At 54.2% G+C, this 27,883-nt stretch overlaps 1 protein-coding gene and 1 long non-coding RNA gene across 5 annotated transcripts; one reads left to right on the top strand and one right to left on the bottom strand.

Moving 5' to 3' along the window:
* Nucleotides 1-378: 378 nt before the first annotated feature.
* On the top strand, nucleotides 379-27,442 carry LOC112646063 (Grid2 interacting protein). Its single transcript, XM_035717535.2, has 21 exons — nucleotides 379-507; nucleotides 3,105-3,353; nucleotides 3,576-3,661; nucleotides 6,466-6,535; nucleotides 7,149-7,243; nucleotides 7,555-7,738; nucleotides 11,295-11,449; nucleotides 12,320-12,478; nucleotides 12,736-12,833; nucleotides 13,008-13,125; nucleotides 13,888-14,243; nucleotides 14,649-15,065; nucleotides 15,583-15,670; nucleotides 16,440-16,517; nucleotides 17,022-17,218; nucleotides 17,526-17,681; nucleotides 17,820-17,906; nucleotides 18,794-18,923; nucleotides 19,021-19,139; nucleotides 19,815-19,979; nucleotides 20,222-27,442. The coding sequence occupies exons 1-21, from the start codon at nucleotides 473-475 to the stop codon at nucleotides 20,291-20,293; spliced, it is 3,114 nt and encodes a 1,037-aa protein (XP_035573428.2). The 5' UTR covers nucleotides 379-472; the 3' UTR covers nucleotides 20,294-27,442.
* LOC118354971 (uncharacterized) lies at nucleotides 11,406-24,036 on the bottom strand. 4 transcript variants are annotated; one of them, XR_007411154.1, is made up of 7 exons: nucleotides 23,852-24,036; nucleotides 21,913-22,358; nucleotides 21,412-21,588; nucleotides 17,039-17,582; nucleotides 14,157-14,223; nucleotides 12,987-13,051; nucleotides 11,406-12,542 (listed from the first exon to the last, which is right to left on the bottom strand). It is a non-coding gene; the product is annotated as an uncharacterized LOC118354971 (long non-coding RNA). The 4 variants fall into 4 exon arrangements; XR_007411152.1 differs by lacking the exon at nucleotides 21,913-22,358 and having other exon boundaries at nucleotides 17,039-21,280; XR_004816501.2 differs by lacking the exon at nucleotides 21,913-22,358.
* Nucleotides 27,443-27,883: the final 441 nt, after the last annotated feature.

Here is a 27,883-nt window from a genome sequence, read left to right as displayed (position 1 = left end):
CCTGGGTAGGTGAGGAGGGCTTCCCCTCGCGGACCAGCTCCCTAGCGCAAAGGCCACACCCTCCGGAAAGCCTTCGCAGGCTCTACAAAGAAAGTCGGGGCTTCTTCCGAACTGTGGGGTTCAGTCTCGCCGCAGCCAGGTGCCAGGGACTCGCCACGGTGCCGGGGACCTGGGCGCGGCGGCCCGAGAGGTTGGAGGCGAGACACCTGGGGGCGGCCGAGAGGAAGCGGCGTTGGCCGCGCTGAACCGCCCCCCAGCTCCCCGGGAGCTAGCCGGAGGGTCCCCCGTGGGGGCGGGGCGGGGCGGGGCCACCCGTAGGGGGCGGGCGCGGGGCCGCGGGCCGGGCAGGCTCGGGAGGGGCCGAGTGCGCTCGCCCGGCAGAGGCTGGCGGAGTCGCGGCGCCCTCGCTCTGCTCGCGGGCTTGGCCACCCATACCTGCCGGCACCTGCCACGCCGCCGTCGCCGGCTCCAGATGGGGAAGGACCAGGGCTTCTCTCGGCACTTTCGGTAGTTCCCCCCCGCGCCCCGCGCCCCGCGCCCCCGGGAACTGTGCGCCCTAGGCGCGGCGGACCCGCCTCAGGCGGCCTGAGAAGGGGTGGGGCTGGGGTACTGAGGTGGACACTCACCCGGCGCAAGGGGGGCGAGCTCCCCGCGTTGGATGCCTGGAACCTCCACGCGCCCCTGGGGGTCGGGATGGGGGTCGGAGGGCACCGAGGGTCGGGACCGGAAAGCCCTCTTTCCTTTCTACGATTGGGCAGGTCTAGGGAACTGGGGATGTGGTGGAGAGAGAGAGGACCCTAGCGCAGCCTCTAGGAAGACTCTGGACACGGATTTGCACCTGACCCCCCAGGCAGAGGGAACGGAGCTGGCTGACAACATTGTGTGGCCAGGGAAGAGCCCTGTGGTCTCCAAGAAGCCTGTTGGCATAGCAGGGACCTGGACATCCTGGGGCAGCTGTACTGTCAGGGTCAGAGGAGCAGTGATGTGCCACAGTGGTCCATGAGGCCCCATTGTGCCTGGCTGTCCTGGGGTGGGGGGGGGGGAGTGGATTCAGAGCAGGCCCAGGGCTAGCCCAGACTCGTGACTGCATGGAGGGCCAACACAAGCCAGGAAGGGCATCTGGCTCATGAGGCAGCCTTGCGCTTTGGCTTAATCCCAAGGACGCAAAGCAGGGAAAAGGCTACCAATCATCTCCCACCTGTGCACTTGGTGACTCACCATGGTTACCACCGGGGTGGGGGGAGGTGAGGGGCAAGGCCTTTTTGAATTGCTGCTGGAGAGTAGGGCTGGGATGGTCATCTGGCCCCTGCCCAGGTTGGACCTAGGGTCTTCTGGAGCCTGAGGCTAGAGCCCAAAGCATGAAGTGGACAATCTCCAGCTTGTCATCCATCTTTGACTGGGCATGAGGCACATGGTAGATCTGGGAGGGTGTGGGTAATGTGCAGGCCAGGCAGATGGAGGTGTCAGGTTCCAGGGACCTTGAGTAACCATCTGGGGAATGAGGCCTAGGCTCTAGATTTTTGGGAATCACTGTGAATGGGTGAGGATGAGCATCAGGCCAGAATGCTCCTGGAGGAGTTGAGTAGGTCTTTCATTTTGGCCTCCTAGAACATTCAGACCCAGAACAGAGGTCACTGAGGGGCAGCCTTGATGCACCCGCCTCCTGGAGGATCCACATTCCTTCCCCCCCTAGCAGGCAGCTTATACTGCCTGCCTGGTCTTATTAAAATCCTACCCATAGAAGTCAGGAGAACTAAGTGGAGGACTCCAAACAACCTCAGAGGAGTTGTATTTCAGTTGGCTGCAGAGCCATTGTTCCCATCTTCCTTCCTCCTCCCCACCATGCCCTTGGCACTGGCTCCTGGTACAAAGAGCATGGAAGGGAACGTTGGGATGCAGTCAGGGAGGCCTCACTAGCAACCAGAACTTCAGAGGCCCTCAGCAGAGTCCTGCCACAGTGCTGAGGCTCAGAGGCTGGCCTTCTGTCCAAGCTGTGCCCAGGGCCAGCTGTGTAGCCCTGGCAAGTTAACAGATCTCCTCTGAGCCCCCTGATCCTCTGCCACAGAGAGTCCACTAGGATGTTAACTTCTGCCATTACTTGGAGAGGTACGTTTATGCTGCTGGCGGACCCCCCCCCCCCTTGTTTCCTGAGTCACTGAGTCCCTCCCCGTGCCAAACTCTGACTGGTCACTATGGCTCTCAGCCCAGCTACAGCTCTAGCCCTCAGGGAACTTCCAGCCTTGCAGAGGACACTCACAGGTACCAGGGAATCATCCCAGGGTGTACGCTCTGCACAGGGTCCATCCAAGCCTCCCCACTGCCTCCCATCACATCCAGGTGCCCTCTCTGAGAGGAGGAACCACAGAGCCTTCAGCTCTGAACCCAAGTGCCTGGCTGGCACAGACAACAGAGTCTTACTGAAGCATGTAAGATCAAACTCACAGAGGGCCAGCGCTGGGCGTTGAAGGTTGAGCCCAGTGTAGCTAGGAAGCAGAGAGAGGACCCTGGGCGAAGGGCTGCAGCCAGGGCAAGAGTGTAAGAGGTAGGGCTGGATGTGGCGGTTCTGGCAATTTCTGAAGAGGCAGCTATAGAAAGGGTTGGGCAGAGAAGCAAGCAGGACGGCTGGGAGTGTGATGAGTGTCTGGAGGAAGTCTGACCGTGGCCGGGCTGTGGTTTCAATTTCCTCCAGCAGACTTGCCGGGCATCAGGTAAGAAGAAGATGGGTGGTGGGGGATCCCTGCTGGGGTTTGGCCTGGCAGGTGCAAGAGCATGAAATGAGGAGAAAGGCCAGAAGTGGGAAGGCAGAGACAGGAGGAGGAAAAGGTCCACGGATGGGATTTGGGGGCCCTGAGTAATGGGGGCGGTCCGATTGTGACTTTTCCGAGGTGGAGAGCCAGGCACCGCGGTCCTTGTGTGCCCACCCCCCCGCCCCCGCCGGTTGGGGCGCAAGTGCCAGCACCGCGGGGGAGAATGAGGCGCCGGCTGCTGGTTCCCTTGTTACCCCTCGGGAGGGGCGGGGGGAGAGCCTAGGTCGGCGCCCAAGACAGGAGACTTTTAGGGCGCGGTCTGGGGACGCGCCCCGACTCAGCGGTCCTCGCCGGCAGGATCTTCATCCCCAAGAAGCACCGAGCACGCTTCGACGAGGTGGTGTCGCAGGGTCTGCTGGGCAAGCTGTGCCGCGCTCGGCGGACGCAGGGAGCGCAGCGGCTGCGCCGGAGCCGCAGCGAGGAGCGGCCGGAGCGCCTCCTGGTGTCCACTCGCGCCAGCGCCGCCCCGCGCCGCCCGGATGAGCCGCCCCCGCGCAAGGCTGCCTCGCTGCTGGGCGGCCGCGCGGGCCCGGGGGGCGCGCGCAGGTACCCGGGGCGCGCGGGCACGGGCCGCGGATGCCTCCTAGTGGGCGGGCTGGGATGCACATCTGCGCAGAGGGCTGGGGTCTGGCGTGGACACCTGGGGGTGGGGGTGGAGGGCAGGACGCGGGACATCTCTATCCTCTACCGCCTCCACACCCCCCTCCCGGCCCAGTCTCCCTCTCCCGATGCTGCCAGCCCCCGACCCCGCCCTTTCTTTCTTCCCAGGACAGTCCGAGTCTACAAGGGCAACAAGAGTTTCGGCTTCACACTGCGCGGTCACGGGCCTGTCTGGATCGAGTCTGTCCTGCCTGGTGAGGGGTGGGCGGGTTGTCTAGGATGGGGTGAAGCACTGTAAGGCTGATATTCAGTAACACTCCCCCCCCCACACACACACACACACTCTGCCCCTAGGTTCTCACCTTATTTAGCCTGTGTCCTCTAAGTGTCCCAGAGTCACTGTCTGAGTTGGGGCAAACCTCTACCAAGCTCAGGGTCACTGAGCTCAGAGAGCCAAATGTTCCATCCAGACCTTTGGGGGCCCTGCCTCAGACACTGGATAGCCAGGACACACCTGTGCTTGCCCAGGCTGCACCCAAACAGCATGCCCTGTGTGGAGTGCCCACTATAAACTGGCACTTGCTGGGCAGGCCAGACTCCGAGAAGCATCAGGCCCTCGGGATCTCTGCCCGCTATATGGTCCCCTACCCCTAATCTGGACTCTCCTTCTACCCCCACCCAGCCTGCCTCTTTTTGATCCTGGAACAGTGATATCTTGAAGAAGGCAGAGCCTTCTCAGTGCAAGAATTCTTCCTGCCTCTCCAGGGTGGGTGGGGGGAGTGTGGGAAGAAACTCGTTCCTTCCTGAGGTAGCACATTCCATTGTGGAAGGTCTCTGTGGGGCAGAAATGTTTGGTGGTGCTAAACTGAACCCTCCCTCCCGCTGACCACCCCACAGGGCTGGGTCACCCGCTCTCTCTGTCCTGCACCCATATCCTCCCAGCACCTGAGGATGATGCTCCTGGTGATGCATCCCCATTGGTGGCCCTGCTCATGATGACTCCTTTCTACCCTTCCCCATCTCGCACCTCTCATGCAGGGATTTGTGGATTGGACACCTGATCCCCAAGAAAGTGCCCTCCTGCCTTTACATCATTGTTCTAGCCATCCGATCATTTTGAGACCAAATCCTTTTGAGGCTGACATGTCCCAGTTCTTCTCAAATTTGTGCATTACTAAGTTGTCAACACAGTGTTGTAGGGGAAAGGGCCAAGACTGGTCCTTTAGAAATGAGTAATCTCTCCTCTTTCTCCTTTCCAACTGTGCCACAACCAGCACAACTACCTCCCATCACCTACATGTGCAGACAGGGATATGAGCTTGGGGCCATGTTTCAAATCCAGCTGTGATGTTCTCCCCAGCCCAGCCTCCAGGTTGGAAACCCCATTCCTTCCTTCTCATAGGAAGCCAAGTGGATGCTTAAGTGAGAGCTTTTACAGATTGGGAAACTGAGGCCTTTAGAGGCTCTGGCAAAGCAAGGACCAGAGCCTGGGATCTCCTGACTCCTGATCCAGTGATCTTGAATCCCCAGCTACAATCCCTCTGGCCCTCCCACCCCAGGCTGGCCCAAGCTTCCCAACAGGCCAGGTTGGATTTATCACCACCATCGTCCTCCCCTCTCCTTCTTTTCAGTTCCAGGGGAAGGATTCCCCTTCCCAGAAAGTCTTTCATGAGCTCCCTCTTCCTCCCTGGACAAACCCCACAGCCTCACCACAGAATTCCTCACAATCTGAGATTTTCTTTAGGCATTTGTCACTAGCCCCCCTTGCTTCCAAATCAAATTTATTTTTTTAAAGATTTTATTTATTTAATAGAGAGAGCCAGAGAGCCAGAGAGCACAAGCAGGGGGAACAAGGTGGTGTCCAAGCGGGAGAGGGAGAAGCAGGCTCCCCACTGAGCAGGGAGCCTAACGCAAGGCTCAATCCTAGGACCCCAGGATCATGACCGCAGCCAAAGGCAGACACTTAACCAACTGAGCCACTCAGGCACCCCCTCCCCACCAATCAAATTTAGACTAACAGCTGACAAAAGAGGCAGAAAGAAAAAAAAAAAAACCCTACATCCACAGGAGCAAATCTACCAGTCCCCTCCCCAGGTGTTACATTACTCAAGGCTACCCAGGCAGAGTGAGAATCAGCTGCTCCCATGTGTATAAAATGCAGGTTTTATTATTATTCTGGTATGGTGAGGCCAACAGATCAAGAGATGGTTACCATTTAAAGAAGAGCTTGTCCCTCACAGTTCCCAAGAGCAGGGGGCATGCCACACCACTCAGGGCCATAACACACAGGGCCATAGTGCATGGGGAAGGGAAGGATAGGCAAAGCAGGCTGAGCAGGTACAGGATTAGTCTGAGCTGGCTCTGAGGCAGAGGAGCTGTCCCCAGTTGGCAGGTACCTGGCCCTGGGAGATTAGGGCAGTATGCAGATGTGGCCCAGGGTGTGAGAGCCCCATCAGGAAGGGGTTTGGGCGTGGGCTCTGGATCAGTTGGTGTGCATACAAGAAGACCTCTTCTGAGCCAGTTATTTACCATGTAGGAATTGGCTAGCCAGTTGGAAGGCTGTGCTTCCTGGTTCAGCAAGACCCCAAAATACCAAAGCCTCAGGAAGTACAGAAACAAATAAGCATGATTAACTCGCCATGTTTCCCAGCCTGGGGGAGGAAGCTGCCTCCCTGTAGGCAGATGCATTTTCTCCCAATAACAAAGACACAGAGGAATCTATGATGTGAACTGTTACATGCAGGGCAGAGAGCGGGGTTCTCAGCATGTGTACAGATGCTACAGAAATACGGCTCCCAACAAACTTCCTTGTTTCTGCTCTCCCGCAACAGCTCAGGCTGATCAGAGGTCCACACTGCCCCAAAGCCTCCCACCCTTACCCAGGGGCTCACTCCCTGCTCAGAGCAGCTGAGAGCAGAGGGATGCTGGGTCTAATGTGGGATGTGCTGGCCTGAATTTGGCTCTCCTTTGCCACTCATCCTATTTGGCACCTGTAAAATGGGCTCACAGACTGCAGCCCTGCCCAGCTGACCAGCACACACTCTCTTTTTGCTTCTAGGGAGCCCGGCTGACAATGCGTCCCTCAAGTCAGGTGACCGGATCCTCTTCCTCAATGGACTAGACATGAGGTCAGAGGCTACTGGGGACATCAGAGCTGGGTGACAAACCCATCTTCCAAGGCTCTTGACTTTTGGGACACCTAGGCCATGGTCCCAATCTCCTATGACCAGTTTGTCTCCAGGATCTACCCCTCTTCCTATGGGAACTCTTGAATTTGTCCCCTCAGACTAGATAGGATGTCACTTCATGCAAGGAATACAGAGGGTTTTTTTGTTTGTTTTGTTTTTGTTTTTAAAGATTTTAAAGTAACCTCTACACCCAATGTGGGGCTTGAACTTATAACCCGAGATCAAAAGTGACATGCTCTCCTGCCAAAGCCAGCCAGGTGCCCTGAGACACAGAATTACATGGACTATGAGTGTCTTGCCCTTTCAGGGGAGCCCTGCCTAGGGATGACATGGGCACAACCCCTCTGCACCCAGAAGTGTCCAGCTGGTCCTGGTCCTGGAGCTTCTCCTGCAGAGGACATAAATAGGCAGGAGAGGCAGGGCCCTGGCTTCTGGTCCTGGCCCAGCCTCAGACTGCTGAGTGGCCTCTACAGGCAGGACATGGATATCTGGTGGGTGGCTGTGGACAGGGCTCATCCTGGTCAGGCCCTCCTGGGCCATCTCTTCTTGGCAGGAACTGCTCCCATGACAAGGTGGTGTCCATGCTTCAAGGCAGTGGTGCAATGCCCACACTGGTGGTGGAGGAAGGGCTCGTCCCATTTGCCAGCGGTGAGACACCCACTGCCACTTGGCTTCATGGCCCATGGAGACCCTGTCAGGGTCTCCATGTGTGGGACTTACAAGTCCACAGAGGACTCTGCTTTTCCCCCACACCTGCAGCCTCCCTCCCCAAGTGGTGCTGTAGACTCCAGTGGGACAGCCTCAGGGCCCTGCCTGGGGCTGTCCCTCTGTCCCTGTCTCCAGCCTCTGGCAGTAGGTGTGCCTCCCGAAGCCTGGCACTCACCCCAGCTGCCAGAGAAACTGCATCTGACCTGGGGATGCTGGGTCACCCGTGCCTCTCCTGCCTGTGGCCCTGACAGACTCCGATTCTTTGGATTCCCCCAACCCGTCCTCGGCGCTCACCTCCCTGCAGTGGGTGGCGGAGATCCTGCCTTCCAGTATTCGGGTGCAGGGGAGGACTTTCAGCCAGCAGCTGGAGCACCTACTCACGCCTCCCGAGCGCTATGGGGTCTGCCGGGCCCTTGAGAGCTTCTTCCAGCACAGGTGGCTGGGCCAGAGGGGTGGTGTGAGCTGCCTTGGGTGGGCCTCCAATCCTGCCCAGACTCACCATGCGGGTCTCCCTGTCTGTGCCTCCCGAGTCTCCTTCTCCTGGGAGAGACTCAGAGAAAGCAGCAGCTGGTACCAGGGCCACCAGAGTGGTGGTCAAAGTGCCCTACCACAAACCCTGCCTCTGAAACCCCCTAGCCACGTGACCTAGCCCCTGCAAAGTGAAGTGCTGACCTGCAACGTTGTTTGTGGGAAGGTCACAAGACTAGCCTGTGGGCATTTGCTACTAGCTGGCCAGGTCTGTTGGGGTTGGTTTGGGGTTTTCCTCTTTGTACCTGAGTGCCAGCAGCAGGCAGCATCTGTCACCCTCCTTGGTCCAGAGGGTCATTGTCATGGTCTGTGCAAACCCCTCACCTGTTCACCCCCTTTTCTTTTTTTGTTTAAACAGCTTTATTGAGACAAAATTCACACACCATAAAACTCACTCTTTTAAGTGGACAGTGCACAGCTTTTTCATTGACAAATCTGAGCACCCATCACCACACTCCCATTTTAGAACATTTTCATCACCTCAAAAAGAAACCCTGCACCTCTTCGCTGTCATCCCCTCCTCCCACCCCTCCCCCACCCCAAACAACTGCTAATCTATGTTAGGGTCTTTGAGGCTTTCCCTATTCTGGGCTTTCCTATGAACAGGCTCCTGTAGTATGTGTGGGATTTTATGTCTGGCTTCTTTCACTCAACATCATGTTTTCAATGTTCATCCAAGACAGAACATCTACTTCTTCCCTTTATCTTGGCCAAGTAACATTCTACTGTGTGTATAGACCACATGTTGTCTGTGCACTCATCCGTGATGGACACTTGGCTTGTTTCCACCTTTTGTTCCCTTTTAGCTACCCCCCCCCCTTCTGTGTCCCTCCCCTGCCAAGGCCACCAGTCCCATGAGTTTAATGGACATCCTTTTCTCTGATGTATTCTTGAAGTGTGGGCATTGCTGTTTCATAGGATGTATTTTTTTAAGTTTTTTTTTTTTTTAAGTAATCTCTACACCCAACCAACATGGGGCTCAAACTCTCGATCAAGAGTTGCATGCTCTTCCCACTGAGCCAGCCACATGCCCCCCCCCCCATATGATATATTTTTGTTCTACATCACAGTTGGGGATATTCTGTGCATATTCTGTGTGTGACTTTTTTTTTCACCAAGTGCTATTTGTTTAGATCTGTCCATGTTGCTCTGTATACATGTAAGATTTCATTGATTTATTTGACAGAGAAGGAAAAAGAGCACACAAGCAAGCACACACGGGAAGCAGTAGGTAGAAGGAGAGGAAGAAGCAGGTTCCCCACTGATCAGGGAGCCCCATGCAGGGCTCAATCCCAGGACCCTGGGATCATGACCTAAGCCGAACTCAGGCACTTATCCAGCTGAATCACCCAGGAGCCCCCTCTCTGTATACATTTAATACATTGTTTATAACTGTGGCCAAATTCCTGTGGACCAAGGGTACAGGTCTAATCTGCCAGTGATAGAAACAGGCTTGTCACCACTCTCTTCCATCTTGATAGTAGGTGATGAACATCATCATGCACATTTCCCCATGGAGCTGTGTATGATTCATTTGAAAAAAAAAATTTTTTTTTATGATAGTCACACACAGAAAGAGAAAGAGGCAGAGACACAGGCAGAGGGAGAAGCAGGCTCCATGCACCGGGAGCCCGATGTGGGATTCGATCCCGGGTCTCCAGGATCACGCCCTGGGCCAAAGGCAGGTGCCAAACCGCTGCGCCACCCAGGAATCCCCTCATTTGAAATTTATATCTAAGAGCAGCCTTGCTGGCTATTAAGGTGTTTGTTTTCTGAATTTGACTAGATCTTCCCAAATTGTTTCCCAGAGCACTGCTATCACTCACATCCTCGGGGCTCCCTCATCCCCATGTACTCACCAGCATTTGGCACTATCCAGCTTTCTACTCATGCTAGTCTTTTAGGCATAAAGTGACATCTTATTTTATTTTGGGTTTTGTGTATTCGGTTTTTTTTTTAAGATTTTTATTTATTTGAGAGTGAAAAAGAGAGCGCATGAGAGAACAAGCACAGAAGGAGAGGGAATTCCCCACTGAGATTCCTCACATTCCCCACTGAGCAGGGAGCCCGATGTGGGGCTGGATCCCAGGGATGATGACCTGAGCCGAAGGAGGACACTTAACTGACTGAGCTACCCCAGGTGCCCCTATTTTGGGATTTTATTTTATTTTTTAAGATTTTATTTATTTATTTAGGAGAGACAGAGAGGGAGACAGAGAGAGGCAGAGATGCAGGTAGAGGGAGAAGGAGGCTCCTCCAGGGGAGCCCGGTGTGGGACTCGATCCCAAGACCCTGGGATCACGACTTGAGCCAAAGGCAGATGCTCAACTACTGAGCCACCCAGGTATCCCACTATTTTGGGCTTTTAAATTACTATTTTAAATATCTTTTAATAGCCTTGTTAGCTTTTTTTGTTTATCTATAGAATACCTTTTTAGACCCTTAATGCATTTTTATTTTACGGGCTTTTTGTTCTTGTTAATTTGGAGGAGTTCCTTGTATATTTTAGACACTGGTTGCTTGTTGATTTTAGACATTGTAAACATCTTCCACTTTTCTTGTTATTATTTCTTTTATATCTAATATCAATGTGCCAAAAGTGGGCTTCTTTGAACAGATATCCTTGATTTTGTAAAATCAAATTCAGTACATTTTGGGCCTTATGGCTTTGACTTTTGAAATTTTAAGAACTCTCTCTCCACCCCACCCCCCACCCCTGGCCAAAAGATATTTTTCTGCACTGTTTCTATTTATTTTACAATTTTGCCCTTCATATGTTGTCTTTTAGCCACCTAGAGTTCATCCTTATGTGTGGTGTTACGAGAGGATCCAGTTTTATTTTCCCATATAGTCCAAGGATCAGCAAACTATTTCTACAAAGGGCCACATGTTAAATATTTTAGGGTTTGTGGGCCATATGGTCTCCACAGAAACTATTCAACCCTGCCATTGTAGCTCGAAAACAGCCACAGACAATGGATAAATACACAGTCATGGCTGTGTTCCAATAAAACTTTCTTTACAAAAACAGAAGGTGGGCCAGATTTTAGGCTGCAGGCCATCATTTACCAATCCCTGATATAATGAATCCACTTGCCCAATGCACTGTGTATTTTCTTTTCTTTTCTTTTTTTTTTTTTTTTTTTTTTGTGTGTGTGTGTGTGTGTGTGTTTTCATCTTACAGCGACTCTATGGGGTAGATGCTATTTTTATCCATGTTTTACAGAGGAGGAAACTGAGGCACAATGGAATTAAGTATGAGAAAGGTCACTTGGTTGGTAAGTGGCAGAGCCAGGATTTGAATCAGGGTGGCCCATCACCAGGGCCTGCATTCCTACCTTTCCTCACTTCTCTGTTTTGGCCGGGGTGGGTTCCATGGCCTGCAGTGCCCCCATATCCCTCTCTCCCTCCCCTGCATTGAGCCCCTGAGAAATGAACCCCTTGCTTCTGCACCTTTCCCCAGGAACATTGACACCCTCATTGTGGATGTCTACCCTGTGCTGGACACACCTGCCAAGCAAGTCCTTTGGCAGTTCATCTACCAGCTGCTGACTTACGAGGAGCAGGAGCTCTGCCAGGAGAAAATTGCATGTTTCCTGGGCTACACAGCCATGACAGGTAAGCAGCCTCTCCCCCTCTCCAGCCCACCAGGTGAAGAGCCAGACACCTGTTCTCAGATTACAGCCGACCTGGGCTTCTCCCACATATAAATGGACCTCCATATCATGCAGACCCATGCCGGCCGCACCCAGGCTGGTCCTACACTTGCCCCCACAAATGTGCCTTTTCAGTTTGATCTTTAAGTAGCACTGCAACATTACCTTGGACTCTAGACACCCTACCTATCCACCCGGAACCCCAGGATTCTCACCCACAGAATGGAAGTGACCTCAGTGGCTGTACATCACACACCAAGAAATATGTCACAGATCAAGAAATTCATGTGGTTTCTGTTTGCAGAGCTGGATAGCAAGCACACAGCCAGGTCACACCTGATTGGTGAGCCTTGATGCACACAGATACACAGTAGGGCCTGCCAGACCATCTGCGGCCTCAGTTTCCAACTACTTCATACCTCTTACAGTGGGCCCCAGGTGCCCATACAACCATGCATGTTATCATTGAGGCCACAGGAGTCGAAAGTGTGCCAAACACTGTGCATTTGTTCTAGGCACTCTACACCTGCTATGGTAAAGCTTGCAGATATCCTACATTCTGGCCCTTGTGTGTCCACTGTCCCTAGTCCTGGGGACCCACAATTTGCTGGAGGAGGCTCGAGGGTTTTAGCAAGAGGCTCAGAACATAGTCTGGGTAGCAATGTTCCATATGTCTGCCTAGACCTGGAATCTTGCATCTTACCCCACATGCGAAGCAGGGCCTGGGGTCACAGATTGGTGCAGACAACTGCTGCCTTCACTCCTGTATTTGGAGGCCATTTGACTGGCTGAGAACACAAGGGGCCCATCTCCTGTTCATGTTGCACAGCAGAGCCGGAGCCTGAGCTGGACCTGGAGCCTGAGCCTGAGCCTGAGCCTGAGCCTGAGCCTGAGCCGGTGCCGGAACTCCAGCGGCGGAGTTCCCTGAGGGCCTCCTCCATGTGCCGCCGCAGCCTCCGGTCCCAAGGTCTGGAGGCCAGCCTCAGTTGCGGTAAGGCTCTGGACCAAAAGGCGGGACTGGGTGTGAGGATGCCAGCAGGGCTCAGTTTTCCCACCTGCAGAATGGGGTGGGTGAGATGAGAGATCCCCGAGAACAGGTTAAGCAGGGCTGAGTGATGGCCCTCCTAATGGACCAACCACCAGGGCTTGCTGGTTCTTTCTCCATGGCTATGAACCCAAGCCTTAGAGCTCAGAGGGGTCACTAGACTGTTCCATGGTGGACTCCACCCTCCCCGATTCCCCTGGCAGGTCCCGGCGACTGCCCCGAGATGCCTCTTCCTCTAATCCCAGGCGAGCGCCAGGCAGGCGACGGCACGTCCCTCCCTGAGACCCCCAATCCTAAGATGGTGAGACCTCACTGCCCTCCTGGTGGTTCTGTGGCCACTGGGAATAGGTGGCTCATGGGGCTGGGGCAGATCCCTGCCTTCCTGATCACCCAGGCCTGACCTCTGAGGCTATGTGAGGGCCTCATGGGGGAGGTGAGGGTGGGCTGGACTCACCCTGGCCTCCTCTCCCTGAAGATGTCGGCCGTCTATGCAGAGCTTGAGTCCCGACTGAACAGCAGCTTCAAAGGGAAGGTGGGGACCTCGTCCAGATCCCGTGCCTCCCCACCAGTGCCCAGCCCGTCAGGCACAGCAGGTAGGGGCTCAGCCAGCCCCGGTTCCTGAAAGCAGCACTGGCCTGTGGCCTCTGGGCTACCTATCTAGGTGTTGCCCCCATCTGGGGCACATCCTTGGAGCCTCCCCTTTGTTCCATTACCATGTGACTGAGTTGTGGGGAACCTCAGCAGCCTCCATGGCAAAGGTCCCTCAAGGTCAAGGTCATCAGAGGCCTTCCCATGTCCCCTATGATCCTTACCCCTACTGCAGATTTAGAAAAGCAGAGGTCTTCCCTTGAAGGAGCCCCAGGTTAGCATGTGGCTGTTGGATAAACTATTAAGTGCATGCATTGCTCTGTGAATGGCACAACTGGGAAGATGGTTTCTCTGCAGTTCAGAAGGCAGGACCCCTGGACAATGTTCCTGTCAGCCAAGGGCCTGGTGGGTGTGGGAACCACCTCATGATCCTTGATCTAGGGTCTGGAGAAGTCCCCCTCTGCCCTTTCAGTTGTGTTCAGTTGGTCCTAGGTGGGATCCCTGAGGTCCCTTCCAAGATAAGCTGGGGTCTGGCCTTTCCTGGGGCTAAGTAGTGCTCCCCCTCACCTGCTCTGACCTGTGATTTCCCTCAGATAAAGGCCTGGGGAGGCAGGGTCATCTAGGGTCTTCTTGTGCTGTGTCCAGAGAGGGAAAGGAAGGTACCCAGGGACACAGAGCCAACCTGCCCCCGGCCCCTACCCTCAGCCTGCACCTGGAACCCAGGTACTGACTGAAGAGGGGTCCTCACGCTTGATCCCCCACCCCAGGGCCCAGGACCCTGTCCAGCGTCTCGTGGCCCAGCGAGCGGCTCCTGCCCTCCCCCTGCTACTACCCACTGTGTTCAGGGGGCCTGGCCTCCCCCAGCAGCTCTGAGTCCCACCCCTACGCCAGCCTGGACAGCAGCAGGGCGCCCTCCCCACAGCCAGACCCTGGGCCCATCCGCTCTGACAGCCCCCCAAGCCCGGACCCTGCCCGCCCGCCCAGCCGCAGGAAGCTCTTCACCTTCTCCCGCCCCATGCGAAGCCGAGATACTGACCGCTTCCTGGACGTGCTGAGTGAGCAGCTGGGTCCCCGGGTCACTGCTGTGGATGATTTCCTGAGCCCTGAGAACGATTACGAGGAGGTGAGCACATGCCAGCAGATGTGGAGGGTCAGGGGCCCAGGGGTGACATGGGGGTCTGTAAGGGGAACAGTATCCCTGGGCTCCTGCAAGAATCTTGTTGCCCTTGGGATCTGCCCCAGGCTACTCACTCCTCTCCCTGCTCCAGTCCATCCTGAAATCTGTCCCAGACTACCCCACCCCCTGGCTGAGCTATCCCACCCTTTAACTCAGCTATGACACCCCTCACTCAAGGCTCCCCCATATACCTCGTCTCAGGTCACCCCATTCCTTTTCCCAGACTACTTGTCAGGCCATCCTACCCACAGCCTCAGGCTAACCCACCAGACTATCCAATCCTTGTCCCCAGGTTATCCCACCCCTTGCCCCAGGCTATCCCACCATCCCTCACCTTGCTCTGCCTGGCAGATGAGCTTCCATGATGACCAGGGAAGCTTTGTGACCAATGAGCGGAGCAGCGCTAGTGAGTGCATCAGCAGCAGTGAGGAAGGCAGCTCCCTGACCTACTCCTCCATCTCCGACCACATTCCCCCACCCCCGCTCAGCCCCCCGCCTCCACCACCCCTGCCCTTCCATGACCCCAAGCCCAGCTCCCGCACCCCTGATGGTCCCCGGGGCCCTGCTCAGACGCTGGCCAAGCCCCTCGCCCAACTCAGCCACCCAGTCCCTCCACCGCCCCCGCCTCCCCTGCCCCCACCGGTGCCCTGTGCACCCCCAATGCTGTCCCGGGGCCTGGGCCACCGTCGAAGTGAGACCAGCCACATGAGCGTCAAGCGCCTGCGGTGGGAGCAGGTAGAGAACTCGGAAGGCACCATCTGGGGTCAGGTAGGTGGCCTGGGGCCTGGGGTGCCCTGTACCAGGGGAGTCTGGCCTGGGGAGCAGCATTGAAGACAAGACCCTGGCCAGTTTCTAGTGCCTGGCATTTCCCTGCTTCCATTCCCCCAACATCAGAAGCTCAGGGCAGCTCTGCTGAACTCACCCCCTGCAAAGGACCCCTCAAAACAGGGCCAGACCTCTCAGCCACCTCCGTTAGCCCCCTTGGTTGGCCTCAGTCCCTTAGCAGTCCCTTTATCCCCCTGCTCCACTGAAACTTGCTGCTTTCTGCTTGTGTGCATTACTGTCCTCACAAAGAGGCAGTTCACCATCCCATAACTTGGATGATTTAGCTTCTCCTGCAGTCTCCTCTGGTCCTCAGTTCTCTCCCAGGGCCTGATGAGGGCTCTCCCTTAGTAGTTCCCAGGGCAGCCCTTAGAGGATGGGTGGTGTGGGGGGTGGAAGTCCAGCTGTCAGTGTTTCTCCTCCCTCTGAATCTCTCCTGGCCTCCCCCACCCCTGCCTTGCAGCTAGGGGAAGATTCTGACTATGACAAGCTGAGCGACATGGTGAAATACCTCGATTTGGAGCTGCACTTTGGCACCCAGAAACCTACTAGTGAGTGGCCTGGGGGTCCTGGGGGAACCCTCATACCAAGCCATCTGTGGAAGCCCACCTGCTGCCTTCTGTGGCATCCCCGGGCTTAGAGTCCCAGAAGTCTGCGCTGACTGCCATTTACTTCCTGTGTCCCTGAGTTTACCTCCCAGAGCTTCAGTTTTCCCATCTCAAAGTGGACATAATCATAGTAGCTGGTATTTATTCCATGCTCACCAAATGCCAGACACCCCCGTTTCTAAATTAATCCTGTGACAATTCTATGAGGTAGAAACTGTGATCACCTTAACTTCCTCATGAAGATGCACAGAGAAGCTAGGTAATTTGCTCAAAGTCACACAGCCAGAATAAGGGTATCAGGAGGTAACCATATCTAGGAGACTAGATGTCCCTCCAGTCTCTCTGTCCCCTTGCCCTTCTCAGGGTATCTCCCTATAGTCATCGGGTGGGACTCCAGGCAGTGAGGAATATTATGTGTGGAAGGTGGTTCCAGGATGGAAGAGAAAGGCCTTTGTCCATCCAGGAAGCATCTGCAAGGTGGAGAGGTGGTTAGTTCACCTTCCTTGGACAGCTCAGCCCCAAGGACCCAGGGGAGAGAGGGTGGGGGAGGGGCACGCACTGCCCATGCTGAGAATGTTGCACTAACCCCGAGAGTGGGAGGCTGAGGAAGGAAGTAACTGGACCCCTGGAGCTGGACTGTGGGTGTGGCCAAACCCCTCCTGGGTCCTCCAACCAGCTTGGACTCCCATCATTAAACCATTTTGCCTTCCAGAGCCGGTGCCTGGGCCTGAGCCCTTCAGGAAGAAAGAGGTGGTGGAGATCCTGTCTCACAAGAAGGCCTACAACACCTGTGAGGGGTTGGGGAGTCCCAGGGGTATGGGGGACAGGAGGTGGCCCTCTGGGCCGCAGAGCTTTGGATCCACCTGTGTGGATGACACATTAGTTCTTGGGGGCCCGACACCGGCTGCTGGGTGAAGGCCCCTTCTGGGGTCCTAGATCCCTCCAAGGCGCAGGTGCGCGCTTGGGCTCCCCCCTCGTTGGCCTCCTCGTTGGCCCCCCGTTGGCCCCGCCCCCAAGGGTCTAAGGCTCCTGAGTTCTGGCCACGCCTCGGCCATCCCCTATTCTCCCTCTCGCGGTCTCCTCCCTCGTTTCTGGCGCCACCGCCACAGGCCCCACCTGTCTACCCCTTCGAGAACCGTGTCCTCACCTCTGTTCGGCCGTGGGAAGGACCCTCCGTCTCTGGGCCGGCCCCGCCCCCGCCCAGGTTCCTCGCCCCGCGCAGGTTCCGTCCAGTCGCCCCGCCCACCATCCGCCTGGCCCCGCCCCCGGCTCACGCTCGCGGCCCCGCCCGCAGCCATCCTGCTCGCTCACCTGAAGCTGAGCCCCGCGGAGCTGCGGCAGGTGCTCATGAGCATGGAGCCCCGGCGCCTGGAGCCCGCGCACCTGGCGCAGCTGCTGCTCTTCGCGCCCGACGCTGACGAGGAGCAGCGCTACCAGGCCTTCCGCGAGGCGCCCGGCCGCCTCAGCGAGCCCGACCAGTTCGTCCTGCAGGTGCTGCGGCCGTGACGGCCGCCAGGGGTCAGGGGTGCTGCCCAGTGGCCTTGGCCGCCTCTGTCGGGGCCCTCGTTGTACCGGGGCTGTGTGGGTCCCGCTCCCCTACGGCCGCTGCGCCCGTGCCTGTGTCCCATTAACGTCCGGTTCCCTCCTGGAGTCCAAGGTAGATGGGATTGTGCTTCCTTTGGGGGCTTATTCTTTCTCGAGGGAATGCCGGTTTGCCGGCTGACCCCCACCCCAGGCTGCGGTGGGGCAGTGGGTCTCCTGGTGGGGCGGGTGAATCCTGGCTTTGCCTTCATGACAGATGCTATCCGTTCCCGAATACAAAACCCGCTTGCGCAGCCTCCACTTCCAAGCCACCCTACAAGAGAAGACGGAAGAGATCCGGGGCAGCCTGGAGTGCTTGCGCCAGGCCTCCCTTGAGCTCAAGAACAGCCGGAAGCTCGCCAAGATCCTGGAGGTCAGGGCGCACCCCCTCCCTGGTCACTCCACCTGCCTGTCTGCCCCCTGGGGCTTCCTGTCTGGAGGTCCACCATGATGGGGGTCCAGGGGGTGAGGTGAGGACCTGGGCAGGACCTGCCCACCTTCCTTTCCACAGTTTGTGTTGGCCATGGGCAACTATCTCAATGATGGACAGCCTAAAACCAACAAGACCACAGGCTTCAAGATCAACTTCCTGACAGAGGTGAGGGAACCAGCTGGCAGTAATCGATGAGCATGCTCTACCATCGAGGATGGGGAGGTCAGGCCCAACCCAAGTTGTGGCAGAGGAGAGAAGAGAATATCATGGCCAAGGAGGGCCCTTTCCCCAGAAGCAAAAGCTGGCTGCCTGCAGGCTGGAATGCAGCAAAGGTTGGGGGTGGGAGGCTTTTATAAGGCAAGGCAAGCCTCAGGATCTGGGGAAATGGAGTGTGGGGGGGCAGGGAAGGGAGACTCCAGGAGGAAGGAGAGAATCCCACTTGGTAGGTTCTGTGCCCTTAATAACAGCACGATTGCCAGGCCATCCTAACCTCGAAAGATCTAGGATCTGAGAAAGGACAACTCGAATATCCAGCCTTCCCACTGTTTCTGAGACCTTTTACCGGGGTACCTTTTGTTGTTTTAAAAGAGAGGAAGAAATCTCCATTTGTAGACATGAATGTTTTAGGATGTCTGAGGCACAGGTGGGCCAGAGATGGTTCCAGAAAATCACAGGAAGGAAGATATGTGAGTGGTGCTCCCCTGGGGGTCAGAAAAATCTTGGGCTATACCTGCTGACAAGAGCACGCTCCCAAGGACAGAACAGCTGGTGGCCTCCTCTAGCTGGTGGCTATGACCCTGGTTCCTGGGTGGTGGGGTGGGGAGGTGTCTCAAAGATCTGGGCTGGAGAGCTTTCAAACTCCTAGGGAGGCCCATGGGCATCCCAGCAGAGCCTCACAGTGAGGAATACTAGAAACTTTGGAGTTGGTGAGTGTCAAGGGCCAGGAACTGCTGCCACACTCCAGGGGAAGTGGGGCCAAGGGTACCCAGACCCATATGATCAGCAATCTGATGGGGTCCTTGAGGAGGTTGTATGTTGGGCATCACTTGCAGCTGAATTCCACAAAGACTGTGGATGGGAAGTCCACCTTCCTGCACATCCTTGCCAAATCACTGAGCCAGCACTTCCCAGAACTGCTGGGCTTTGCTCAGGACCTGCCCACTGTGCCCCTGGCTGCCAAAGGTAAGCTGAGTGGATGGACAATGGGTCAGGAAGCAGAGGCAATGCTGTCCTGGGCTGGGAGGTCAGTGCTCATGAGGCTCTGTTGCCTTCCCTACAGTGAATCAACGGGCCCTGACCAGTGACCTGGCTGACCTCCATGGCACCATCAGTGAGATACAGGATGCTTGCCAGAGCATGTCTCCCTCTAGTGAGGACAAGTTTGCTATGGTCATGACGGTATCCAAAGAGCAGCCTGTCCCAGTAACAAGGTGGGCCCTGGGGTGGCCAGGTAGAGCTGGCTTCAAGATCAACTCCCGTGGCCACTGCAGACCCTGTGTCCCAGCAGAGATTCTGGGCAGAGGCTGCTGTAAGTGGGTCAGGGGGTCCTGGCAGAGGGTCCATCCTGGTGATTTAGAATCCAGGTACTCACACCATGTCTGCATAACTGAAGAGGAGCTCTTTGGACTATCTGAAAGCCACCACCTTGCCCCATCTGTCCTCATGGGCAGCCCAGGCTCAAGTCACAAGATACAGGGACAGACCTCTCAGGCCCTAACCAGCCAAAGGGAATCAGGAGAGGGGCATGTTGCCACTGAGCACAGATAGGGATGGATACTACAAGGGGAAAAAAAAGGAGAGATCAAAACCGAGAGAATGCCAGGGGGCTATTATATGTGGGTGTTTGAGGAGGAAGGGGTCATGGCATCTGAGAAGTGCCCAGAGTAGGGAGAGGGCTGCCTTACAGAGAAGACACGTGGATGGCCTGGATGTTGTGGACTTCAGAGGCAGCTGAGGGAGCAGTGTACAAAGGTCCTGGAGCCGCTGGACATAGCTGAGCATGGGGCACGGGGCAGGCAGGAGCCAGGCAGCTTAGAGAACCTGAGGGTAGTTTCCTTAACAGAGGCTGATCAGTCCTTCCTAGATACAGCCCAGCCGGTGCTGCGGGCACTGGACGGGTTGCAACATGAGGCCATGGAGGAGCTGGGCAGGGCACTGGCCTTCTTCGGTGAGGACTCCAAAGCAACCACTTCTGAGGCCTTCTTTGGCATCTTTGCAGAGTTCATGAGCAAGTTCGAGGTGAGCCATCATGGGAGATCTAAGGGGCCTCTTAGAAGTCCCTCCAGGGGTCAAAAGCAGGCGCCTCCATAAAGCCCAGATTGGGAAAGGGCCTCCAGCAAGTGTGATGCGACCCCCACGGAGCTGATAGGTCTCTTTCCTGGCTTTTTTTTTGGGGGGGGGGAGGGGAATGAGGTAGGACAGGGGTCAGGGGCTCCTGGGACCACTGACCAGCCCTTCCTCTTGTACCTTTTCCTCTCCAGCGAGCACTCAGTGACCTGGAGGCTGGGGATGGCCCACGCAGCTCGGGGATGGTTTCACCCCTGGCCTGGTGACCTGCGGAGTCCATCCTGCCTGAGGCCCATCCCAGTAGCCTGGAGCAGTCCATAGCAGCCTAGGTGTGGGAGATGGGGCCCGGCCTCCCCGTGTCTCCAGCTACCTCAGCTGTCAGGCTCTGGGCACTGGGAAGGTGCAGGGTCAGCCTGGTTCCCCTCTGTGGGCCTTGGCTTTGGCTCTGGCTCCAAGTGAGCACTGGGGGCATGGGACAGAGAGGAGGTGCTAACTCCTCGGAGAGTGTGAACCTTAGCTGCCCACAGGCATGCTCACACTGGAAGGCCTGGCTTTGCCCGGCCTCTCTCTGGGTCTTGGAGTAGATGCTGGCTATGCACACCCTCAGGACTCTGGTCTGGCCCAAGGGAGGGGTGGCCCGGCTTCCACCAGTGAGTGGATTGTGAAGTGGCCCCCACCTGGGGGCAGTGTCTACTGTCTGCCCCTCAGAGCTTGGCCAGAGCATTCTCTGCCCCAAGCAAGGACATCGGAATCTCCTTTCCGAGCCTGCTCCCAGTAGGCTGGAGGGACGCCCTTGCAGAACATGCACTCTGGACCCTGGACAAAGTGACAGATGCCCTTGAACATGCCATGCCAGTGAGCATGACAGGCCTTGAGGTTCCTCACCCAGCCCTGGCCTCCTGGGGCTGCCTGGAAGAAACTGGAAGAAAGGATATCCCCAAGTGCAGGGACCTGGGGGCCTGTGTACCAAGCCTGGGTCTTGGAAGCTAGAAGCAGGGAAGGGAGGACAGACGCTGGGCAGGAATACAGGAGAGGACTGGATTAGGAAGACCGCGATGTCAGACTGTAGAACTGAGGGGTTTCAGACTGTAGAATTGAGGGGTTTTATCCAGCAAACAAATTTGAGTCCAGTTTGGGGAGCCCGAGAGTGGGATGGCGTGGTCAAGTAGGGACAGAGAGGATGGAAAGCTGTTTAGGTGCTGGGTGAGCAGGACTTGGTAGCTGATTGCCTGGCTGGGTCATGGTGATGTTCCCTGGAATGGGTCACATGAGCAGAGTGGACGTCAGGGTAGATGACACAGTGGGACATAGTTGGGATCCCAGAGGCCATTTCACATATGTGTCTGGAGGCCCTGGTGAGGTCAGGGGTAGAGGAGACAGTTACCTGGACACCAAGAGCAGGGGTGCTGTGGACGGGGAGGATATGTTCATTTCCTCCATCCTTTTCATGTTCCAATTGGCAGTCCCAACATCAGGCAGATTCCTGTTGCCTCTTTCCTTAACTTTCTTCCAGAGAAGTCTGCAATGGGCTTTAAATTTGTCTCGGATTCTTTTTCTCTCCCTACAATCAAATGGCTAATGTTGCTTTTGGACAGTATCTGGGACCCGTTCAGTTCCTGGCAATCTCCCAGACTATTCTTTGAGGCCATGTATATATTCTTTCCTTGTCCCCCACTCACAGCCACCATATAAACTTGGGGCACCAGAGTGGCTCAGTCGGTTAAGCGACTCTTGATTTCAGCTCAGGTCATGATCTCAGGGTCATGAGATCGAATCCCATGTCGGGCCCCGTGCTGGATGTGGAGCCAGTTTAAGATTTAAGTTTAAGATTCTCTCCCTCTCCCTCTGCCCCTCCCCACCCTCTTAAAAAAAAAAAAAGGCTAACCAAAATGTATAATTCAGTGGGGGTGGGGAGAGAGATCCAGATGTGGCTAGAGGTGTTCATTTCTTCCCAGCAGCTTAAGCTGGATGATTTCATGAATGACCAAAGCCTGTGTCTCTGAGAAACATGTCAGACAGTGAGTTAAAATCCCTGTATGAGATCCATAGAAATGATAGGCTCCAGCCCCAACACACTCTCCAAGTAAATCCAGCCCTATGCTGGGGAGGAGGGTGTGGTGCGAGGGTACACAAGTTGGCAAGCCAGCACTAGCTCTGTTTTCTCCCTGAACACCTTCTATTGGGAACCTATGTGTCACATGAAGTCATGTAGCAAACTGTCCTAAATCTTGGTCACTTAAAACAGCAGCCACTTACTGCTCATGAATCTTGGAGTCACCTGGGCAGTTCTGATCTGAGCTGGGCTCAGTGGACTCACAAATCAAATGTCATCTGTAAATCAGGTAGGCAGCTTTACTAGTCATGCAGGGAGGGCTCTCTCCCATGTCTGGGGCTTTGGCTGGGACAACTGGGGTGGCTTTGTGTGACCTCTCATTCTCTAGCCAAATAGCCAGGATGGTTCCCATAGTGAAGGCAGGGGTCCAGGAGAAACAAAGTCACAGAAGGCCCCTTGAAGTCTAACCTCAGACCTCAGACCTGGCACACCACCATTCTATCACAGTTTCCTGTCATGTAACAAGGCCAGCCCAGATTCTAGGGGCGGTCTAATTGGCTCCGCTCTGGATGAGAGATGAAGCCAAGTCACACTGCGTAGGGTGTGGATTCAGGGTTGGCTGGAGAATCAGAGCCATTTTTGCAATTGGTTTACCACCTGCCTGCTTGGCCAGACATCCTGGTACAGATCTCAGCCTCTTTAATTTTCAGTGGCCTCCATCCTGCCTGGACTTGGCTCAGCTCTGGTTATCATCTCCATGTGTCGTCCTGGTGTCATGCTTCCTCCTCTCTCTTACCTATTCTCCCATTACCTAGTCCCCTGACTCCACTCTGTCCAGGGGGCAGCAATGGCCTGTGCCTCCCTAGCAACTAGTTTCCCTGCTACAGGGAAAGCACCCTGTTTTTCCTTTGATAAATTATCTCTCCCCTACTCACAGGCCCTGAGCGGTGCCAATTGGACAAGGATGGTCTCATGACTCTGGCTGGGTGGCTCAGAGTCCAGTTAAGACTCAAGTTAGCACTATTTGAAAAGGGAGGCTCCCTCTCTTCTGGATGAATTGTTGGATGTATAGAGGGTGGAACCCCAAATGGGGCTGCCAGGACCACCATGTGGAGACACCTGCCTGGGTATAAACCCAATACAGGGAAGAAGAGAAGAGAAGACCACTCCATACATCTCTTTGTCCCTGGATCCAACCATGCCTGAAGCGGACTTCCAGACTTGTCAGTCTCTGAGCCAACAAATTCCCCCTCCATTTGTAAACTTTTAAAATTTAATTTTTTGGCTTAGGCTGGTTTGAATGGGTTTCTGTCACTTGCAACACTAAAAGGGTTAACTAATAACACCCAAGGTGGTTATGGATGTTCACTCTTTTCACATCCTCAGTGAACGTTCTTCATTCATAAATGCATTGGCCAATACATTTTGACTGCCTACTTGTGCCAAGCACCATACTGAGTGCAAACATCTTATGGGTTAACCTCTCCGAGTTCAATTTTCTAGGGTTGTACTTCACGGTGGTTCAACACCCAAGTCACTACAAAGCCCTACATGTGAGCCCATATATGTGCCATATCCCCCCAGCAACTCCTTACCAAGTGACAGGTTGTGAATGCAAGCATTTATCCCCGGGAATTTACTTATTTCTCAATATTATGTCATATATATGTGTCCCAGGGTCACAGATGCTGGTGACTTCAACATAAAGCCCAAAGGCCCTTTCTCACCCCTTCTGTCTTTCCCTGCATTCATTTGCTACCATAACAAATACCAAGACAAAGTGGCTTAGACTCCACCAGTTTTCTGTCTCACAGTCTGGAGGCTCGGAGTCCAAGGTTAAGGTGTCCTCAGGTTTGGTTCCTCCTGAGGTTGCTCTCTTTGGCTTGCAGTTGGTTTTTCTCTGTGTGTACACATCCTGGTGTCTCTGCCTCTTATAAGAACATCAGTCCTCTTGCTTTAGAGTCCCACCCTTATGACCTCATTTAGCCTTAATTGTCTCCTTAGAGACCCCACCTCCAAATGCATTCACCTTCCGGGGTACTTTATCAGGTACCCTGGAGGCCTCAAAGATCTCTGGATGGAGCTGATGTTTCAAAGAGAAAGGCTGCTGTAACCAGGATGTTTTCCCCTTCCCTGTCTTCATCCCTTTGGTCTCAAGTCCAACTCAGAGTGAATTTTGTGTGCTATATTCCTGCTCTCCAAGCTCCCAGAGGACTGAACACAAATCACTCTCCACTGGCTCCCTGCCCATCACCTATAAATATCCCTCCCCCAGCAGCCCTCCAAGAACTGTCTAGACCCCAGCGCCCCATGCCTTGTCACTGCCCCCTTCAGAGCCAGTCTTTCAGAGCTGTGGCCCACTCTCCCTGCTTCTGTGTCCCCACCATCCACTCACCTCTCAGCGCTTGGCCACCTAGCTTTCTCTCCCATCATCCCCCTTAGCCTGCTGTTTCCCAGACAGGAAGCCAAGGGCACACTTGTTCTTATCTTAATTGACCTTTATTGAAGCAACACTGGGCACTGTTTGTCCTCCCTTGGCAAATTATCACACACCCAGGCTCGGGCTCCCAGGTATCTATGCACCGATAACCCTGCCATCAGCTTGATTTCCCCCTGGCCCGGCTGCTTGCAGCCTTTATACGCAGCGAGTGCTCAATAATTGCCCATTAAATCAAGCTGAAATCACATCCAAATAGCGGCTACCAAGCTGCTCCAGAAAATGACCGCCTTCTTTCTGTAAGACAGTTTGGCCACGTGTACCCAAAGCAGTAAAACAAGGGTTGTAAAGTAGAAGTCCACAGAGGCCAAGCAAGCAGGGGGAGCACAGGAAGTGGGCAGGTGCAGGAGAATGATGCAAAGCCCGGGATGAAGGGGAGTTGACACAGAATGACAGGGAGACCCTGGGGGCGCTGGAGGGCAGGTGCTCTGTCTGCAGGGAGACCTCCCCTCTGGCCAGTGGACCTCCCTGTGCGGGAGGCAAACCTTGTGATGCCCTGATCTTCAGGCTTTCTCAAAGCGAGCCAGAAACCCAGATTTTTTAAATTTAAAATGTCCTGGTGAAATGTTGGCAGCCAATGCAAAACTGTAAGGAAGATTATCAGTTATGAGCGCACCCCCCCCAAAGAAAACATGTCTGTGAGCCAGATGGAGCCCATCTGTGAGATTGTAACCCCTGAAATAAGATGCCTGAATCATTTGACACATTCGTACTACCCTGGGGTATAGAGGGGTACCCCATAAAAAAGACTTGAATCTTTTTTTTTTTTTTTTTTACTTGAATCATTTTTAAATTTTAACAAGGGAACTGTGTTTAGGGCTAATTGACAGTTCCGGGTTCTGGATGGAAAGATGCTATTGCCTTATTGTGAAGATGCCCTTTGAGGAAATTCACTCGATGAGTGCTTCATTCATAAGAAGGTGGGACCCACACTGTTCTGGGGGAGGAGGGACTGTGAGCTACCATGAAACCAAACGCTGGTTCCACAGACCAAGAGATAAAGGGTCTGTTTAGTTGAGCAAATGAGCTACATCTATACCTTGACAGGGTCCTGAAAGGAAAGTATTTTCTCTAAAGAGAATTTGATTAGATTCCCAATGTCGCCAACACTGAATTCACGCAGTGTGTTCTGGACCGTGTAGGGATAGTGTGGGGGTTTCCACAGAAAGAAATGGATGCCCCTCACCCTGTCACACATCCGTGGGCAGGAAGGACAATAAGGTATAGAGAGGAGAGCCCACTGGGGTGGAGCTGGGAACCCCCCAGCAGCGAGAGGTGAGCTGGGCCCTGCCTTGTGAGAGCTACAGGGACAGAGGTCCTGGTATGAGATGAAAGTGTCAATCTGGAAGTACTCTCTCCCGCCTGGGTGCTGGGCAGACACCTTGATGTGGCCTTAGCTACACTGGCAGAATTTAACTGTGTTAGGAGGAGAATTGGTTCAGGGATACAAACAGGATGGGAAGAAATGACAACTCAGACAATAGGAGCCAGGCCAAAGTTCAGGGGCCCACCAGAACAGATGTGTGGCACATGGACCCATCCCTACAGAATCCCCTGGAATTGGGGTGCCTGGGTGACTCAGTGGCTGAGTGTCTGCCTTCGGCTCAGGTTGTGATCCTGGGGTCCTGGGATCGAGTCTCACATCAGGCTCCCCACAGGGAGCCCGCTTCTCCCACTGCCTCTCTCTCTCTCTGTCTCTCATGAGTAAATAAAGTCTTTTTAAAAAATCCCCCAGAAGCTATTTGAGGAGGGAAACCCCAGGAGAAAGACTAGAAGTCCCGCCAGTTGGAGCCACAGCAGTCTTAGAAGCATTGTGACTCGAGCAGTTAAAAACCCCACTGTGTCATCAATCCACCCCCCACCCCCTGCCCCCTTACCCTCACCCCCATCTGGTGAAATGGGTGATATCCCATTTCAGTCACTAGGAAAGTCACCTCACCGAGACAGTCAGGAATGCAAATAGACAGCCAGGCATACGGTTGGTTTTTTGTGGAGTTGATCTAACTTCCATGTGATTACCTTTCTGGGAGATGGATGTTCTTCTGATGGAAATATTAATTGTACCATCAGTCATTCTCAAAAAGGTAAATCTCAATGCCTGAAATGAATCATGAGCGAGCTTTATCCTGGGCTGAAGATGACCATTCTTTCTGGCTTGACCTCTAAAACCAGAAGATGCCTGGAATGTTTTCACAGGAGCCAGAGAGCCTGCCCTTGTCCCATGGAGTGTGCAGGGCAGCTCTCTTGGTTGTCTATGTAGACCCCACCCAATGCCCCTCCTCCCAATAAATCCAATGGACCCTTGGCACACACATTTTCCACATTGTGTCTTTTCCACTTGGCTAATATGTTGGACTTTGAGTGGAATCCTGGCCTCAGCTGAGCCAATCAGAACCCCTCCCAAGGAGATGTGAAAGAAGTACCTAGAGATTTCAGGCTCATTATGGCTGCTCTCTGGAATGAAAGAGATGTAAGCTTGCTGGTGGGCCAGAGAAGGAAAGACCAGTCTGCAGAGAGAGAAAAGAGCAAGATGCATGCCATTCAATCTGTCTTGCCATTTCTGTGTTCTCAGCCATTAAACCTAATCCATGAGAAATTATCTTTGGATTGTCAAGGGTTTTTAAGCAATCATTAATTTAATCCTCACTGGTGAAGGAATCTGCAGAAAGTTGTTCTCTTCAAATAATTTCATATTATTCAAAAGTATATGCATGCATGTGTGTGTGTGTGTGTGTGTGTGTGTTGAGGCCTATATGAATGTATCTGTATATATACACACATAGAAAATAATTTATCATTCTTCTGAAGACATGGACTCAGATACATAATATGCAGAAATAAATCTCAGATATAACCTCATTCACATACAGAGATTTGCATTTTCTTTTTTTTTTTAATACTTTATTTATTTATTCATGAGAAACACAGAAAGAAAGAGAGGTATAGGAAGAAGCAGACTCCATGCAGGGAGCCCAATGCGGGACTCGATCCCGGGGCCCCAGGATCATGCCCTGGGCCAAAGGCAGGTGCTAACACCACTGAGCCACCCAGGGATCCCCAGAGATTTGCATTTTCACTAGCAAACTTACGTGCAAAAAAAGAAATGAGAGAGAAAATGAAGTACAATTTTGTGTCCCCATATTATGTAGTAAACTGAAATGTGTATACAAGGTTTGGTGATGCTAACTTAAGGCTGAATCTTTATCTCATTAGCTCTACAGAAGAGTCAAAAGAAATTATAAATCTCTTAGATGTTACTGTCCATATGAGTTGAGGTACCACAAGTTTTTACAAAAAAAAAAAAAT

This window comes from Canis lupus, chromosome 6, assembly GCF_003254725.2.
Source record: "Canis lupus dingo isolate Sandy chromosome 6, ASM325472v2, whole genome shotgun sequence".
Classification (NCBI taxonomy): Eukaryota; Metazoa; Chordata; class Mammalia; order Carnivora; family Canidae; genus Canis; species Canis lupus.
Note: the sequence above shows the minus strand (reverse complement) of the source record. Positions and strands in the feature narration are given on the sequence as shown.